General features: G+C 46.3%; 1 protein-coding gene across 13 annotated transcripts in view; it reads left to right on the top strand.

Moving 5' to 3' along the window:
• TIAM1 (TIAM Rac1 associated GEF 1) overlaps positions 1-10456 on the top strand; it is a 119388-nt gene extending 108932 nt beyond the window's left edge. For 12 of the 13 annotated variants that reach the window (XM_035896481.1, XM_035896479.1, XM_035896482.1 and 9 more), the window contains 8 exons: positions 1-59; positions 187-305; positions 2052-2160; positions 3706-3764; positions 4723-4825; positions 5618-5705; positions 6573-6745; positions 8718-10456. The exon at positions 1-59 is cut by the window's left edge and continues 1 nt beyond it. In XM_035896481.1, the coding sequence (XP_035752374.1) occupies positions 1-59; positions 187-305; positions 2052-2160; positions 3706-3764; positions 4723-4825; positions 5618-5705; positions 6573-6745; positions 8718-9184 (1177 nt within the window). In that variant the 3' untranslated portion in view covers positions 9185-10456. Of the gene's footprint in view, positions 60-186; positions 306-2051; positions 2161-3705; positions 3765-4722; positions 4826-5617; positions 5706-6572 lie in introns of all 13 variants that reach the window. The other variant, XM_035896483.1, reaches the window with a different exon arrangement.
• The last annotated feature ends 7364 nt before the right edge of the window (positions 10457-17820 follow it).

Raw genomic sequence — 17820 nt, 5'->3', positions numbered from 1 at the left:
GCTGAAGGAACTCTTTGCTCTGACTGACGCAGACAGTGAAGAACATTATCACCTTGATGGTAAGGAGCTAACCTACGTTGCTCTTCCCTGTTTAACCTCTGATACGGAACCCTCCTCCTCCCCCTTCCTCTCAGAGGCTTAAAAATACCTTTTATCTTTTTCCCTGTCTCTCTGTCTTTCTTCTAGTGGCCATAAAAACAATGAACAAAGTTGCCAGCCACATTAATGAAATGCAGAAAATCCACGAAGAATATGGGGCGGTGTTTGACCAACTCATAGCAGAACAAACAGGGGAGAAAAAAGAGGTAACGATCAAAGTTAAAAGAAAAAGGGTGTTATTTTGGTGCCTGTAATGCGAATGTTAAATTGTATCAAATATTTACCTTTCATGCTGTGTCGTTGAAGTGGATCCTGGTGCAGACAGATGAATCCCAATCCAACTAAAAAACTGCTTTTCCATGTATGGTTCAGTGAGTGGGACCAATGTAAAGAAGTAGTGGGCTAATTTACCTTCAGCATTGTGCTTGGGTCAAAATTGCATCCCAGCCTGCAGTTTTGTTGTCTGTGTCTCAGCTCTCCTCGTTCCACGTATATAATCTGGCCCCACCAGTTTGAGTGGACTGATAAATCTGGCAAGTGTGTACTTAGTTCTTTAATCACTTGAAAGAGATCAAAATGTGAGGTGCAGTGTGTGAGAAACTGCTGTTTCTCTTCTAGAAAGCATGTTAGTGGGCTTGATATGTGAGAGTGCCTTGGGCTTTGGTCTCGACGTCTCCTATGGTGCATATGCAAACATGTGAAGATCCAGCGTGGCTCAGTCCTGGCTGGCCACCTCAGAAACCTGTGGAAGGTATCTTGAAGTTTCAGACTGAGACCTGGACTCTCCATTTACTGATAAACCGTAGGTCTGCAGTCCAGTGGCATAGTAAAGGAGAGTGGTGAGCAGCACAGGGGGAACAGAGTAAGGTCGAGGGGGACTCAAGGAAAAGGGAGACACACTAAAGGGCAGATGGGAGGCGTGATGTGGGTGAAGGCTGGAGAGAAACACGACCGTATGCAGTAACAGGGTTTTGCCAACAGCCAGGATGAAGAACAAACATAAGAGGTGCTGAGCTACAAGGCAAAGGAGGTCTGGGATTGAATAGTGTTGAGGAAGCTTTGAGTGTGAGAGATGGATACAGCAGGGAGGGAGGATCAGATGGTGGGTAGAGGGCAAAGACAAGGGTTGGCGCTGGCAAGCAGCAGTGGAGAGAGCCTGTCAGGACACCTGTTGGGAGAGCAATTGTGGTTTGGTGTTAACCTGCGAGAAGAGACAGTCAACATGTATCTTAGTGTTGCCCTTGTTATAAGGGAAACCTCAGGTGCTGATGGTATCCGTGGCGTCCTTTGGCAAAAATTGGACTTCACTGAGAAGAGAGTGGAGGAATGGGATAACTTGTCCCCTAGGTTGGGGATGGCCCTTGATTTGTCACTCTGGGAGACTATAAGTGAAAGTGAAAGATCTGGTTGCTGCAGAATTAGTAGGCATCTTCCAACAGTCGTTACGAACTCCTGTATTAGTCTGTTTCCAGCAATGTGAGCCTTTGGGTGAAATCAAGAGCCATAGCAACTGTGAGGAGGAATGCAGCTTCACATGATGCAGCTTCTAAACTTTACCCCAAACAGTGTGTGTGTGATGGGGGCTATGCTTAAATGTTCAGCCAAAATAGAAAGAAACTGGTAGGGGGAAAGATAGACAAAGGAGAAAAAAATTCAAGGAAACATCTGGTTTTTGCCCTGACTTCCTGCCAAATTATGAGAACCAGGCTCTGAGTTTGACTTCTCCTAATTTATGCTCACCAATTAAGGATTTACATGCATCTTGCTAACTGTCACAGTCTATTTACACACACTTGTGGTCATCTGATGAAATACTCCAAAAGTTTGCTTGTGGGGTGTTTTTTGTTTGAAGTTTGTTACTAAACAAACAAGTCTTCTTGAACTGAAAACTCAAGTAAGCTTTCTTGAACCGATTACACATTGTGTCTTTGTGCATGTCCTTGTGCTGGCAGGTTGCAGACCTTTCGATGGGGGACTTGCTCTTGCATAATACAGTGATATGGCTAAATCCTCCTGCTTCACTGGGGAAATGGAAGAAGGAACCCGAGCTGGCAGCATTTGGTTTGTATCCTAGCAATTTTATTTCGGATGCCTAAAAGACTGTCAACTGTGCCTCAGCAGATAGGTATTTGTTGAAGGTAGTTCAGCATTGCCTTCTGCGAGGTTGGCTGGAACTTAAAACCATATTTGTTTCTTTGCTGCAATGGTCAAATTCTGTTCTGTGTTGATCTAAAACTGGTGAAGAATTTGGAGATGACTGCTGGAATAGTGCAAGCGTTTCTTAAACCCATATCCAAGGCTGTGAATTGAGAGCTATATAGAAAGGTATTTGTCTCTAAAAAGATACAGCTCATTAGTCTGATTGATGCCAAGTAACTCTACTTCACATCCTGTAGAATAGGTTGGGGGCTTTCAGAGGCTTTGCCTTTTTTCTCCGTGCCTTTTGCCAGAAAGAACTTGTATATCTAAGCTTTAAAAAGTGCTTAAAAGCTAAGCCAGGACTCCCAGTGAGTTGCTTTGGAGTGGTCTGTCTCTCTCCAAGTAGTCATATCTTGGGTGGCCAAACTAGAAATTGAAACTGCTGTTGGCAGAGAACTCAAGGTGTTTCCACTGCGTTGAAGTATGGTCCCTTGGAAAGCTACATGGTCGCTTATATTGGCTAAATCACATGTCCCTTACTTTCAGAATTGTATCAAGTAATGCGGAGTGTGCTAAGTTCTTCTTTATTTGTTCTTAAATTTCTTTACACACAACAGGGTTTTTCCTTGTTGTTTCCAGAAAGTGATACTGGTTAGGAAGCCAGTGATTTTTACTTTTGTTTTTGTTTTATACCAAACAGATAACAAATGAAGGCTTTTTCAGCTTTGCTCTGGGAGAGCGTATAAAATTGACTGCTTTCCTGTAAGTTGGGAAAGCACCTGGTCATACCCTGAAGCTGAGGGGCCTCATGAAAGCTGCTAGGAACGTGCAGCAACTCTTCATTACTCCAAAAATCTTTACATTGGTTTCATAAAATGTCCAAAATTAAGTGTCCATGCAATTCAGTGTGAAAACAAAGGGTGCACTTGAGGCCTGAAGAAAGAGATCACAGGGAAATCTAGCATCTTGAAAGACAAATTCCAGCTCCATGTGGATGTTATGTGGCAAAAGAGGAATTGGATTACAGCTCTGCTGGCCAGTGGTGCTCGCTTTTTAATTCAGGAGAGACCATTGTCCCACCAGGGAGGGGTTTAAATTCTGTCCAAGCGCAGTCTCATCTGCTGGCTGGCTGGCTGGATACTGCTCGTTTGTCTGAGGTGAACTTAGCCAGGGGGATTAATGTTTTCTAAATTTTTATATAGCACTGTTGTTGTTCTAATAACTGCTTACTTAAACACTAAGTTTCAAGTGACTTTGAATCAACCTGGTTTTGTGTGGTAAAAGCTGTTGAGGTTGGGTTTTTTGGGAAGAATATGCAAGAGGGCTGGTGGGTTTACTCCTGCCTTCCCTCCCTGATTCAGGTGAGGGCTGTCTGAGGAGTTGCAAGGTCTGTGTGCTTGGGCATAGAGGAGACCCATTCCTAACCTTACTGACTAGGTGGCTTTTGTTTCTGCCTTTCTCCTCTAGTGTTCAAAACTGCTGTGGTCCTTGTATACAAGGATGGTTCCAAACAGAAGAAGAAACTCGTAAGTTGCATGGACTGTTTCAGTGATGCTGTGTGCATTTGTGGTGCTGCGATCAAGATTTGCTTTCCATAAAGCTGTGGTGCTAAACTGTGCTTTTGCAAATGTGATCCCTGTTGTCTGCTGCACAACTGAGGTTTTGGGTAATGCTGAGTGGCCTGCTGTTCAGCCCAGGTGCAGCAGTCTGTAAGCATCCACTTAGTTTATCCTTTGCTCTCTGCTGGGCTATTCATTCGTGTTACCTGCCACATCCATTCCATGCTGTGGTGTGCACTTCCATGAAACAAGGTATCACCTTGAACGTCTCTTGTGTGTGACTCTTTGGTCAGTGTATATGAATCAAATATGAGAGCTGATGTCTGTCTACTTTCTTAATGAAACACAGTGCCCTTGTTTCTGTTCTGGCTGTTGCATGCCACTGAGTAAGTGCTGGCTGCTCTCAGCTAAATTAGGTGTGCCTACAGTATGTATTGGGATCCTACTGCAGTTTGGGATTAAAAGTTAAAGCTAAGCTTGACAGTAAACACATGCCTCACTACAACAGGAAACACAGTTTATAGCATTACAGAAAACTTTTTCATTCCCACGAATGACATAAAATGAGGTGTGATTTGAAATGCTTGTATGGTTAAAGTCAACTGGCCACAAGATAACTTCAGAGTGACTAAAGCAAAACTAATGCATGTCTGTGAGTGTATGTGCACTTGGAGGAGAGAATGCAGCATTGGTCTCAAATGACTTCAGAAGGAATTGGGAAGAGTTGATTGCCCTAATGATTGCTGTTGGCTAGATTTTCTTCATAGAAAGGCACTTTGGTGATGCCAGTTACTAAGACGTAGTGAGAAAATAAGAACTGCAACAAGTCCCTAGCTGGATGTTCTCAGTGCAAAGCATGGGAGACTTTTGTGTCTGGCTATCCCAAGGTGTCTCATTTCCTAACAGTATGTTGAAATTCTTCCAGGGAGGATCACATAGAGCTTCAATTTATGAAGATTGGGATCCGTTCCGCTTTCGCCACATGATACCTTTAGAAGCGCTGCAGGTTCGAGCGTTGGCAAGTGCAGGTAATGTTCCTGCTGCATGAATTTGGCAGGATTCTTAATCTTTGGTCTGGGGGCGTTCACTGACCAATGTTTGTCCTTAGTACATGTGTACATGCAGTTTCTGGGGCCTGAAAAAGGAACTCACAACCTCAACACCCATAATAGCCCTGGAGAGGGATGAAGGGACAGAAGTTCCAGTTGTGCATCTCCAGCTTGTCAGTACTTCTCTGAAGCCAGGAAGGGTTCTGGAAAAACAGAGCAAAGTTGTTGCTGACTCTGGTTCACTCTGTTCCTCTTCTGGAGGCTAGAAGGCAATCTTGCAGCCACGAGACAACAGAGCTAGTAAATTTTTGTTCTTGTGGTTGACAGCTTCGTGTGAAGCTTATAGTATTAAGAATTTCAAAATTTTAAACAATTTGCTCCCTTTCTAAAGCACAAGTGAAAGTGGTAAGACCATAGGAGGTAGCTGTAAAATGTGACAGTACTCTGTGGAATACCTGAAAAGCTGGGTTGGGTTGGTTGGGGGTTTTTTTTTGGGTTATGTTTTGGGTTTGGGGTTTTTTTTGTATTTTTATGGGACTGAGTGAGTGTGTATAAGATACTACTAGATTTTGGCAAGTTTGTAAGAGTCTGTTGTTTCATTAGTCACTTGCCCACTGATGCCTTTCAGCCATGAGTTAATATTATTTGCAGTGTATAATCTGTTGTCCTGGATTATTTTAAACCATTTCTTCAGGATTATGGAACAAATACTCTAATTGAGGTTAAATATGAGAAACTGTTAAATGAAGTTCTACTTGCTTTTCACTTTAGATGCAGAGACCAATTCTGTATGTGAGATTGTCCATGTTAAATCTGAGTCTGAAGGCAGGCCAGAAAGAACGTTTCACCTTTGCTGTAGGTAAGTGCATTTCTGTATTTTCAATGGCAGCTGCATCTCTGGATCCCAGCTTGCTTTATGTCTTTCCTTTAAGGCAATCTGGGAACAGCCAGCAGGGGAAGTGGGGAGAGGGTGTTAAAACCTTACTTCTGGCAGGCAGAATTTTGTAAAGCGTATTAAAATAAAGGCATATATTTGATCAGCCTTGCACCTTTATGGGAATATCCTTACTACAATTTTTCTTTCACAAATTTACATCCAGCTAAACTGCAGCATTGGATCTTCATGCTAGGTAGCTGCTAATGACTCGTGTTGAGCTGGTATCTTTCATGCCACTAAATTCCAACCTCTGCTCTTAGGGCATTGCCCTTTCCCTTAAGTAAACCTTGTCCATCTTCCTTGTGGTGGTTGCCCTGATGTGCTTTAGAGTTCAGATTTTACAACTTGGTACACAAGTTCACCAGGGTCCAACAGAGCTGATACCAAGCCAATTCCTACTACTAGGTAGTAGAGAATTGCAGGACTTCTGCTTGGTGTGTGTTTACAGGAGACAAACCGAGATTTAATTAGCTGCCACAGGTCAGCTTGATGTGTATCGGACAAAGTGAAGTTGGTATTGGAGGAAAAAGAAGCCTCAAGAGGGGTGAATGGCTAAATGTTTTGTTAATGAACAGCGTATTTGTTTCCCTGGATGTCCATTGCAATGACTATAGATTTAGCCTTGCTTTGAAAATACTGTATTAAATTGAGTCTTCTCTGGGGGAAGCGCGTGCCAGTCGGTTCGCACTGTTTTAAATTACAGAACTGGTCATTATTTCTCATTTACAGTGAGCTTTTAGCAGTTCCCAAGAGATAACGCTGCCTTTTGTATTCTCGCCTATTTTTCAGTTCACCAGAACACAGGAAGGACTTTCTGAAGGCAGTGCACTCGATTCTGCGGGATAAACACAGAAGGCAGCTTCTTAAAACCGAAAGTTTGCCCTCATCCCAGCAATATGTTCCTTTTGGTGGAAAAAGATTGTGTGCTCTAAAAGGTGCAAGGCCAGCCATGAACAGGGCAGGTACTGTAGGGCTACAGACTTTCAAGATCCCAGTAACCCCAGCACCGTTGTAGGACATGTGGTGGTGTCTGTCACTTGTATATTAGGATTAGCATTCTCTCCTGTATATGTAAAAACCGCTGGTTTTCCATGCTTCACCTCCCTGAGAGCCTTAAATTGCCTCTATTTACCTTGCTTTGCACTCAAGGTTCAGCTTCAGAACCATCCTTCTGGCATGGAAGGAAGAAATGGGATTCCTGTCAGTACCAATTGGCTGTGCACTTTAATCTGGAAATGGGTTTCAGCTGAACGAAGCAGAAGCCTGCTGCATATTTCTTAAAAGGATGTACAGAATTTTGAGCTAACCCTAGCACTTTTAAACTAAAATGCACAAGAAAAATCAGGTCCCCCAAGTGAGTGGCTTGGTTTGAAGAGATAGCTTCGTATGTCCTCCATTTTAGCCTTTTCAGCTCTGTTGCTAAAGGGCATGTGCTTCTACTTCTCACATTTTGAGAGGCATGCACTTGATACTACTATTTTGTAATGGCCTGTCCTAAACAGTGGATTTTCCTTTTCAGTTGACTTCAGGCAAAAGCAATGAGCAAATTCCAGGGAAAAGTAGGTTTTCATTTTCAGAACACTAGATGATGGAGGGAAGAAACATTTGCTTCCAACTGAAAAGTACACGGCACCGCTGCGTGTTTTGTTCTGGTCTGTTATTTATTGTTTTTTTTTCTGCTCATTAGATCCAGCAACGTAGACAACCAGGCTTTATGTTCCTCTTCTCTAATGGGCAGGCCAGACCAATAACATTCGCAGCATGACTTCTCACTTGGGGTGTTGCTAAGCCATCTGCCTCAGAGACACTTAAATCGTAAGGAAGAGTCAAAGTAGGGCCAAAGTGCAGCTGGTCTACCACAGCGCTTCTTCAATCAGCCTGGGGGGCTAATCTGCTGTAGATGCCGAACATTCTTTCTGTTTGGCTCATTGGTGCATTTGCATGATGAATTCGGCAGAGATTAAAATCTCCTCTTAGAGTCCAGACCTCTCACTACATCTAAAAATTGCAACTGCAGAGCTGTTGTACTTCATGCATGTTTTGAGGCTCAGGGATATTAAAATGTAATCCTCTCCCCCAAGCTGCTAGAGTTTAATAAATACATACTGGAAGTGCTAAGGTGCTGGTTAGTGGAGGGGGACAAACTGTAACCTCAGAGTTCACCTGCTTACGACGGAACTACGTGTGTGTGCACATAAGTGCTGGAATGCCTGCAGGTCCCTCGGCTGCAGGATTCGTCCCCTGCTTTGCCTCCCAAGCCTCTCGTGAAGATGTTCCAACACAGATGTGAATTTGCTAATTGGGCCAGTTGCAAAAGCTAGTAGACCAGCTGATAATGAGTAAGGAACTTCTGAAAGTATTTCTGGTTTGGGGGTTTTCTTCCTCTCCTCCCCCCACTCCAGTAGGGAGGGAGCGGGGAAGGGAGTAGCAGATCCTAGACCAGGGAACTTACTTCTCCATAAATAACGCAACAATTGCAGCATCTTCAGCACTGAGGTAGCTACTTGGAAGCCTATAGTGTTGCTCTGACCCCAGACAAAGCCATTTCCCGTACCGAGGCTTAAGGCTAGCTGGTTTATCACGGTGTGCTGACAGCAGGGCACCGCCTGTGAGAAGCTGAGCTGAACAGATGCACTTTGTGCTGGCTGGCTGCCTGCCTACCGCTTAGGAGGAACAGTAATTGTGGGCCATTATCCCAACTGTGGATCTGAGTAGCAGAAACTCCTTTTTCAGCTGGAGCTAGACCTGTGCTGAGGAGCTGAGTGAAGTGTGACTTGCCTGCGGGGAGGATGCCGAATGACTAGGTCATTCGTGGGAGTCTGCCTGCTTTGTGCCTGGCGGTGTTAAATAAAGGGCCCCTGGAAGACTAACTTTTTAAAGAGAGTTGTACCGTGTGTAAAAAGCCTGTGGGGTTTTATCTTTGTGTGTGTGCAGTGTCAGCCCCAAGCAAGTCTCTTGGGAGGAGGAGGCGGCGGCTGGCCCGAAACAGGTTTACCATTGACTCAGATGCCGTCTACACGAGCAGCCCTGAGAAAGAGCCCCAGCAGCCCACGCACAGTGGGGACACTGACCGCTGGGTAGAGGAACAGTTTGACCTTGCTCAGTATGAGGAGCAGGAGGACATCAAGGAAACGGACATCCTCAGCGATGACGATGAGTACTGCGAGGCCATGAGAGGGGCCATGGCCGACCGAGAGCTTCGAGAGCGGCGGGGCCGCAGCCCCTGCCGGGGAGACCGCCTGCGCCCGGCCATGGACACGCACGCCTCCAGGATGACCCAGCTGAAGAAGCAGGCGGCCTTGTCCGGCATCAACGGCGACGTGGAGGGCCACGGTGAGGAGGTCATCTGGGTTAGGCGTGAAGACTTTGTCCCCAGCAGGAAACTGAACACGGAGCTCTAAACCGGTCCCCTTCCCCACCTGGATGCGTAGGTCCCCCCGTCCCGACCCTCCATCCCTCCCTCCCGCCCCCGCCCACCGCGGAGAGCTGATCCCGATAGATTGCACACTTGCACACACCATTTCGGCAGCTGAATTGGTCCGAAGCCATGCGGCCACACTTTAGGCAACTGTAAAACGCTCAAAACCTGGAATGGAATTAAGCTTAAGGTCCTGTCTTACGTTACCAAGGGCTTTCACACTCTTTTATTTATTCTAAAATAATCAGGGGCTGAAATTAAGTATGGGGAGAATATCATCACTGGAAAACAAATTACTCTGGATGTCTTAACCTACGTGCAGCGAACTAGCTTAAACAATAGCACAACAGAGGGTTTTATAGCCGTAAAACTTCAGTTGTAGGCTCATCTCCTTAATGAGGAAACTGCCTTTTTAATGTGTACAGTTGCAGTATTCTTGTTACTTTTCCCTCTTTAAATGTAAGAGAATATATATGTATTTTAGGAATGCGTGAGGAAAGGTTTGGGATTTATGTTGTGTTAAGTCCTCTTGGTCTGTGGCTGGTCTAATTTAATGTCAATGTTGGAAGCTCTAGTTTTACATAATACTATAAAGATGCCAAACTCTCTTAAAAGAGATCCAAATTTAACACTTGAAGAAATATTTTTTTGTATTTTACCTGAGATGCAGGGGCACAAAGGGATAAGAGTTTTACAGCGTTAGCGTAGCTCCACGTCTAGGATACGAGGCTAGCTTTTTGCAGAGGGTTAGGAATGGTGGTTTTATATTAAAATATGAACTGGAAACTCTTATTTAGGTATAACTTTCTTCAGGAAAAGGATTCTTCTATATGTTTGAGACTGGAGTTTAGTTAGATAATAAAAAGAATAAAATAAAATGACGTGACTGAATTGTAGCGGACCAAACTGATCCGTGGTGGAACCTCGCTGGAGCCAGCGTAGCAACATCACAGATCCGTTTGGCCTGCTCTCTCTGGCAGAGTTTGGGCTTAGGGGACAGGGAACTCGTGGCCAAAAAACTGACCTCATCCACTCTCCTACTGTGGGTGAAACTAGTGTATTTTAATTCCTTTATAAAAGCTTTTCCACCGCAATAGAGTATGAACAAGTTCTACACAAGCAAACCTCTTTAACATTTTAAATCTTTTATTTAAACATCTAAAACAGGGTAAAATGTGACTAAAATCTTGTCGTTTTTAAGTAGACTTCCAAATACGAAACACAAAATAGCACTTTTTTTTTTTTTTTAAGATTTATTTAGCTTTTTTCCATTTCAGTTTCACCTATAGGAAACAAGCAAGACTCTATGAAATTTTCTTTTTTTTTTTTTTTTTGTTGGTACCTATTGGTGTTTGACACATTATTAGGTACTTTGAAAACCTGAAATTTTATAATAGCTTTAGGATTATATTTTATAAAGTCCACTCTGACTATATTTTAAAACATAACAAAAACTATTCCCCCAAAAAATCCATCACTGTCTTTGTGTCCCAGCTTAGCGTTCTCCCCTTGCCGTCCCTCCCCTTTCTGGTTTCTGGTGCACTATACTTGATCTTATGAAAGCTTTCTCTATTAACTTTTTGCTATCTTCTGATTTCTTTTCGTAAAAGCTTTAGAAAGGTTTCTATACCCTTTGTATTATCACATCATTGTTTTATATCATCTACCCGTCAGTTGTGTCCCAGCGTATTAGCGAAGCGGAGGTTTTAGCTGTCCTATGCTGTACCCAGCGGAATACAGTCAGCGCTGAAATACTGGAAGGCTGGTACCGGGAAGGTACCGTTGTTCTTGTACATAATGTCATGACATGTCTATGTCAAAGGTTCTTATATATTTCTTTTATAAGCTGAAAGAAGGTCTATTTTTATGTTTTTAGTTCTATGAATGGAACGTTGTAAATGAGGTGCCTCTCTCGGCAGAGGCAAGCAAGGAAGGAAGCCCCACCATGAATGAAGCTGTTGGGATCGCTCTCCTGGCTTTAATAACCTGTAGGGAGTCTCCTTAACAGTAAGGTTCCCACCCTTAGCAGTGCGTGCCCTGTGTTGTGTCTGGATATCGCCTTGGAACGGGTTCAGCCTGTCTTGGCTCTGCTTTTTGGTGGGGTCTGAGCTCTGGGGTAAGTAATGAGTCCTTTGGCCAGCACGTGCTGAGCTTCAGCCTGTCCCACGTGAAAGGCTGGGGCAAGCTTGTTGGCCTCCCTCCTCTCCTACTGAAACCTCATTTTTATTTATTCATTTCCCCAATGGAAGGTCTAAGCCTGGAGCCTTCCCTGTTAGAGGATGGAAAACAAGACAGACAGGCAGATCAAATGCTAGATGCAAGTATTTGCCCACAGTGTGCCTATTTGACATGCACCTTGGCACAAAATTAGGTTTTCCTTTAGTGGGACCACTACCTTTAAAACGGCACGTTCCAAGTCTGTAACTAGCAACGCTGTTCCCCAAATCTGTGAAACTGCTTCAACCTCTACTGAAACATGAGCGCAAAGCGTGCCAATGCTCGCTTGTGTGCTCAGCACAGAACAAATGTGAACAAGTATGAACTTCTGGTTTTAATGCCACCTTTCTTTTGATGTGTTCACACCTTGGTCTCCCCCACCGTTGTTTTTCCGATCTACTGCAATGTTTCCCGCAACCAACTTCAGCTTTCAGATCATATCTGAAGCTGCTTAAAGAGCCTGTCCTACTTCAATAACATCATGCCTTGCATTAAAAATTCATGTTACGTAGCTCATTTATCACGTATCGAGCCTTACATGGAAGGTGTGGTAGGTGGAAAGTGTAATGCTACCGAGTGGTTCTTGTATTCTCACCTACCGGTTGCTGTAGCTTAGGGAAGAGCCATCAGGTAAGGCTCAGCTCATATGTTGTGGAAGCAAGAGTTGCCGTTTTCCTTATTACGTCCATAACCAGTCACACCTGTTTCTTTTTCTGTGCTGGTCACCAGGAATCTTAAGTGCCTATTCTAAAAAGAGGGGGTGGGGGGAAAGTAGCAAATTCCAGAAGAATTCCAATTATGTTGGAAGAGCTCACTGGTCTTGGCGTGGCTGGTTGTTTGGCCAAACCCCTTCCCTTTGGGATGCTGAGTTTTAGTCCAAATCTAAGGAGTGTACCATGGGTTGGTGTTCTGTGCAGCCTGGAGCTTCCCTGGCCTGTGGGTGAGACCCTGACCCCCAAGACTTTTCTTCAGGGGAACTAGAAGTACTGGGGTACAGGCAGTTTGGCTACGTGCATGGATCCTGGCAGATTGTCCCTGAAAGGTGGGCTGGTGGACATTAGGGAACCGGTTTATTGGAAAACAAGGTGTTACTGCCAGAGCCCCGACAAGAACCTGGCACAGCCTCTTGGTCTTGCCCGCAGTAGAAGCAGCAGCAGTCTCACGGGGAGAGCACAGGCGTCCTGTAGCGCTGAGGTACGGGAAACGCTTTTCTCAACTCTGATTTTAGCCATCAGCTGGGGTTTTTTTTGCCTTCTCTAGCAGACCTGCTTTGCTTGCACCAGCTTCAGGACAACAGAGGAAATGTTTTGTTTCTGAGGCTATTGTCTCTCCAAACAACGTGTCAAGAATGTGACCCTGCTCCCTGTGTGCAGCTGTTTTAAATGTGGCCAGATAATGGTGGAGACAGCAGACAGTGCTGCCTCTCCCCGCAGCCCGTGTTCCCCCTCCCCGTGTCTTCGGCCTCTCTGCAACTTGCTTGCCTTTCTTTTTAATTTCATTCCCCGCAGTTGCTGAGGTACTTCTGTTGAAGGCCAGGCTTTCCTTCCTTAATCCTTTCCATTACAAGAGCTGTCGTGCCTGTTGACTGGAGACTTGTCAGCGTGTCAGTATTGCTGAATGAATCCATTCCAGCACTTTGGATGCTTGCTGCGGCCCTGCCTTATTCGGGGTGGGGATGAGGGGAAAGAAAGCCTTTGAAAAATCGCTTCCTCTGTTTCTCTTTTCCTTCGGCCACATCCTGTTAATAATACATAGTACCTCTGCGTCGTCCGTGGGCATGAGCTTGAGTAGCTTTTTGCAATAATGAAATCTTATAGCAGCCTTAGGGCCTGGGTAAATTGTTCCTGTTTTAAGCTTGACAAATGAAGGCAGGGGGATGAGTACACACAAGGTCGTGCCGCAAGCCTCTGGTACCCGTGAAAGGCCTGCAGAAGGCTGTTTAGCCACTAGTCTGGACGGTGTTTCCTTTTCGTTATTGTAAAGAAGTAATTAGCGGTAGTGAGGAAGCCTTTCTTGTGGCAGAGTAACAAAGCCACCAGAAAAGTCACAGGGACTGCCTGGGCAGCGGGGATTTTTTTTGTCCATTAGGTACAGCTGGGAATATGCTAATGCTGTGGTATCGAGTTGGCTTTCTCCTTTCAATTCTGTGTTCCCAATTAATTTAATAAGAAGAGGAGGGATGATGATGATGATGATGAGTTGGGGGATAGCTGTAACCAATGAAGTCTTTTCCACGTGACCTTCAAAATGAAGCCACTGCTTCTGTGGCTTCCTTGTTACAGGTGATGCCGGACCGCACACAGCCTCGGGGGAACACGCCTTGGTGTGCCCGAAAGGAGAAGAAGGTTGCCCCTAGAGCTTGTGCAGGCTCCGTCCTTGGGCGGGGGGCGGGTCAGGAACTGTGTGAAGAAAGCCCTGAGCAGCCTGGCCTGCTCCCAGAGCTGGCCCTGCTTGGGGCGGCAGGGGGTTGGATCAGAGCCTCGCTGGGGGCCCTTCCTGCCTGCATCATCCTGGGATCCTATCCTACCCCCTCCACACGTGGTCACGCAGGATAAGTTTCAGGTTCCTTGTTGGTTTTTTTTCCAGTCAGGAACAAACCGCAAAATGTGTCTTGAATTTTGTATCAAAAGATGAAAATATTGCAATGAAACCAAATAGACAAACTCCTGGGAGCTAAAGCTTGGCTCCTTCTGTAGGAAATGGCAGGAGCATCCATTGACTGTGAGGGCGGGACAACTGAAGAGGCCGTAAGTCACCTTCTCCTGATCCTCTCACCCCCAGTGAGAAGTGTCTGGTGCAGGTGTAGATACATTTCCTGGGATGCCCCAGGTCTACCCAACAGAGGAAATGGCAGAAGCGCCTGTTGGCCACTACTCCTTGGGTCCTCGCTGCAGAAACATCACCAGGCTTTTACCTAAACTGTGTTTGGGTATACAAAACCACGTTTTCTACTCCCCTGTCTTCTCCCAGTTGAAACAAAATATTTGAAATGAGAAATCCTCTCCTCAACCTCCTGTTTTGGCACATCAGAGTTACAGGTACTACTCCCCCTCCTCCCGGAACCCAGTAGGTGTTTGAGGCCAGCTTCCCACTCGGCACCCAGCTATTCTGAAGGAGGTGTCTCTTTGGGAAAGGTGGGCTGCAAGGGGCAGTGGAGGGTAGGGTATGCCTTGGCGCTCCCCTAGCAGATGCCCCCAAGTGTCCTGCCTCAAACAGCGTCTGCAGGCACGTGTCCAGGGGAGAAGACCACAACAAACATTCGTGATGATACTTCAACCTCTATGCTCCCAGCTCCTAATCACAGGCACACAGTGCTGTTTCATGGTATCGTATCTCAAGGTGCTTCAGAAGATCCTGAGGTCAATGCAGCTCCCCACACGTAGTCAGTAGTAACACGTCAGGCGTCTGAGGTCCAAGACATCTATCTGCATGGGGGTGTAGGAGGCCATCGGTGCTTCAGGTGAGCTATGCTGGGGTGTGGTGGGTAATCCCGGGGCAGCTCAGAGGATGGCATTAAAGGCAACTGAATCCCACCCTGTGGGTGTAAGCAGTTCTGCGATGACTTCTGCTCCAGGAGGCTGTCCAGGGTGCCCTTGAACCCAGGTAAGCTTTTTGCATCTGGACATCCTTTGGCAAGGAGTCGCAGCGGTCCAGTACCCAGGCAGGGATGTGCCACCTGCTTTTGCTCATTCTGAATTTTGATCCCACTAGTTTCATTTGATACCCATCAACCTTTTACATTGGAGGAAACTGTGAAGACTCAAGCTCTACTAACTTTCTCCACATCATCCGTAACTTTAGAAAACCTCTGTCATATTCCTCATTAGTCAGCTTTTTCTCCAGACTGAGCCCTTTCTGGTACTCAGAGAGCCATTAATCTTGCTCATTGATGCCACGGGACTTTTTTTCCCCAAAAAGAGATAATAAAAAGTACGAAGGTATGACAGGGAAAGGAAGTAGAAATTAAATATCTTGAATATGTTGCCAGCAAGTCTGGCAAGGATTCTTAGAGTGGTTAAATGTTGCAGAGCTCCGTGTGTGTCTAAAGGAGGAAGAAATAAAAGGCAGAGATAAGAATAAATAAGATGAAGAATAAAAGGCAGAAATGGCATGAAAATGGGGTATATGCAGTAGTTCCTACAGCAGCGGCATCTCTTGCAGCAAGTCAATGTTTGCTACTTATGGCAGGATTATTTTCAGCTTGTAATACTACCAGGCTAATCCAAAACCTTCAGGAAGTCAGTGAAGTAGTGAAATGAAGAGAGAGTTGGGGCATCAGGCAGAAAGCGGCACACAACTAGAAGAGCAGGCACACAAGCGGTGACAAGTGGCTCGTGTATGCCAGCTCCCTGTGCGCTTCACTGCACCGGACCCAAAATCCTTCCCACTGCTTTGGCTTAAAAACTCCGTCCTACCACGAGCCAACCATCTCTGTGTGAAAGACAGGAAGACAGAGGGAGACTTCCTCCTGCAGTTCCTCCCGCAGTTCCGTGCACAGTTTGGAGAGGCGGTCATTTTTGAGCACTAGGGACAGACTCCAGTAGAGTGTGTGCTAGAGAGGTGTGCTGGATCCCTGTGTCACATCCATGCAATTAGCTGATGACCCGAACGCAATCAGACATTGTTACAACAGCCAAGTAATCTGCTCTTGGGGAAAAATTGTCCAAAATGAAATAGGTAGCCTGAGGAAATAAGAAATAATTAGAAATAGCATATTGAAAAAAAGAGGGAGCAAGAGGGCCTGAAATTAATTAATGTTGCAGGGACCGGATCAAAGCCAGAAACTGAGATTCATAAAGCTGCAGAGAGGCGTGAATAGAATATTAAGTATGTGCTATGCTGTCTCCGAAAGGCGAGCAGGCTCCAAATCAACACCCGACTGGGGTGCTCGGAGTGTGGCAAGGAAAAAGCCAAGCCCTCCTCCATGCCCAAGGGCCAACATGCAGCTCTGCATTATGTGGGATGAGTGTCGCTCTTAAAAAATGTGCTGGACAAAAACCTTTGCACTCACTGTACCTACAAGAATTGCTGTAGACACCCTCCTTCACCAGACACTCTTCGGCTTCTTGGGGCCCTTTGGCTACCCCATGTTGATTCACGGGGTAGCAGGTGGCCACAGAAATATTTTGCCTGTGGCCATGATGCTGCAGAGACCAAGGGAGCTCCATGGCACAGACGTAGAGTGTTCTGGATCAGCTGTCCCCAGTGCCAGCGAGTAGTCTCTGGCGCTACATTTCCAATTTAACAGCACAGCCACAGTCCCAGTAGCTTTCCTGTCAATTCCTAGAGAAAATGCCAGTCGCTTTGTACATTCGCTGGGTCGGTCCAGTGCGATTCGTTGCTCCTGGGGTTTCCTTCAGGGGAATTCAGTCAGCCTTGAGGCTCTCCTTCAGCTGCATGGGGCCAGCCCTGTGTGGTCTCCCCCCAGCATGCTGAAGGCTTTGCCCCCCTCAGCCAAGGCAGCACACCATACTGAGCACCCGCCTGGTCTTCCAGGCTGGTATTTCAGTTGAGGTATCTCTGCCGTGCCTAATGTGCTCCAAGTGTTTTGTGAAGGACAGCCTGGCAAGAAGCTGAGCTGACAGTTGGTGACTGTGCAGGAGCCCGTGTCCTGTTTGCTGGAGTGACTGGGGCACTTTTGCTCCTGGTGACCACGATGTGAGCCTTGTCGGTTGCTGGTGGGCTGGGCTCCCACTGCCTGGGAGGCAGGTATCCCCAACACCAGCTTCAGCGTGGAGCCAGAGCCCCACGCTGACTTCTGTGCCTCGGGTAGCCCAGCATCACTGCTAGCGAGCGGCTGGGCCCCTCACACTCTACAGGAAAGAGCAGAGGCCAAAGGAGTGTTTCTGCAGACGGAGCAATGGCAACAGCCCAACCGAGTGCTTTCCCAGGGTAAAACTCCTGGCGCCACTCAGCTGCCCATGGTCTGGACAGGTGTACTCTGCTGCGTAAAAAATCTGGCTGGATGGCCGGGCCCAAAGGGTGGTGGTGAATGGAGTTAAGTCCAGTTGGAGTCCGGTCACAAGTGGTACTTCCCAGGGCTCAGTGTTGGGGATTGAGTGCACCCTCAGCAAGTTTGCAGATGACACCAAGCTGGGTGGGAGTGTTGATCTGCTTGAGGGTAGGAAGGCTCTGCAGAGGGACCTGGGCAGGCTGGATCGATGGGTTGTGGCCAGTTGTATGAGGTTTAACAAGGTCCTGTGCTTGGGTCATGGCAGTACCATGCAATGCTACAGGCTTGGGGATGAGTGGCTGGAAAGCTGCTTGTCAGAAGGGGGTCTGGGGGTGTTGGTCAACAGCCAGCTGAATATGAGCCAGCAGTGTGCCCAGGTGGCCAAGAAGGCCAAGAGCATCCTGGTTTGTATCAGGAACAGTGTGGCCAGCAGGAGCAGGGAAGTGATC

This window comes from Egretta garzetta, unplaced genomic scaffold (genome assembly GCF_000687185.1).
Source record: "Egretta garzetta isolate BGI_Z169 unplaced genomic scaffold, ASM68718v1 scaffold45, whole genome shotgun sequence".
In the NCBI taxonomy this organism is placed as follows: Eukaryota; Metazoa; Chordata; class Aves; order Pelecaniformes; family Ardeidae; genus Egretta; species Egretta garzetta.
The sequence above is the reverse complement of the archived record's forward strand: the minus strand, read 5'-3'. Positions and strand labels throughout refer to the sequence as shown.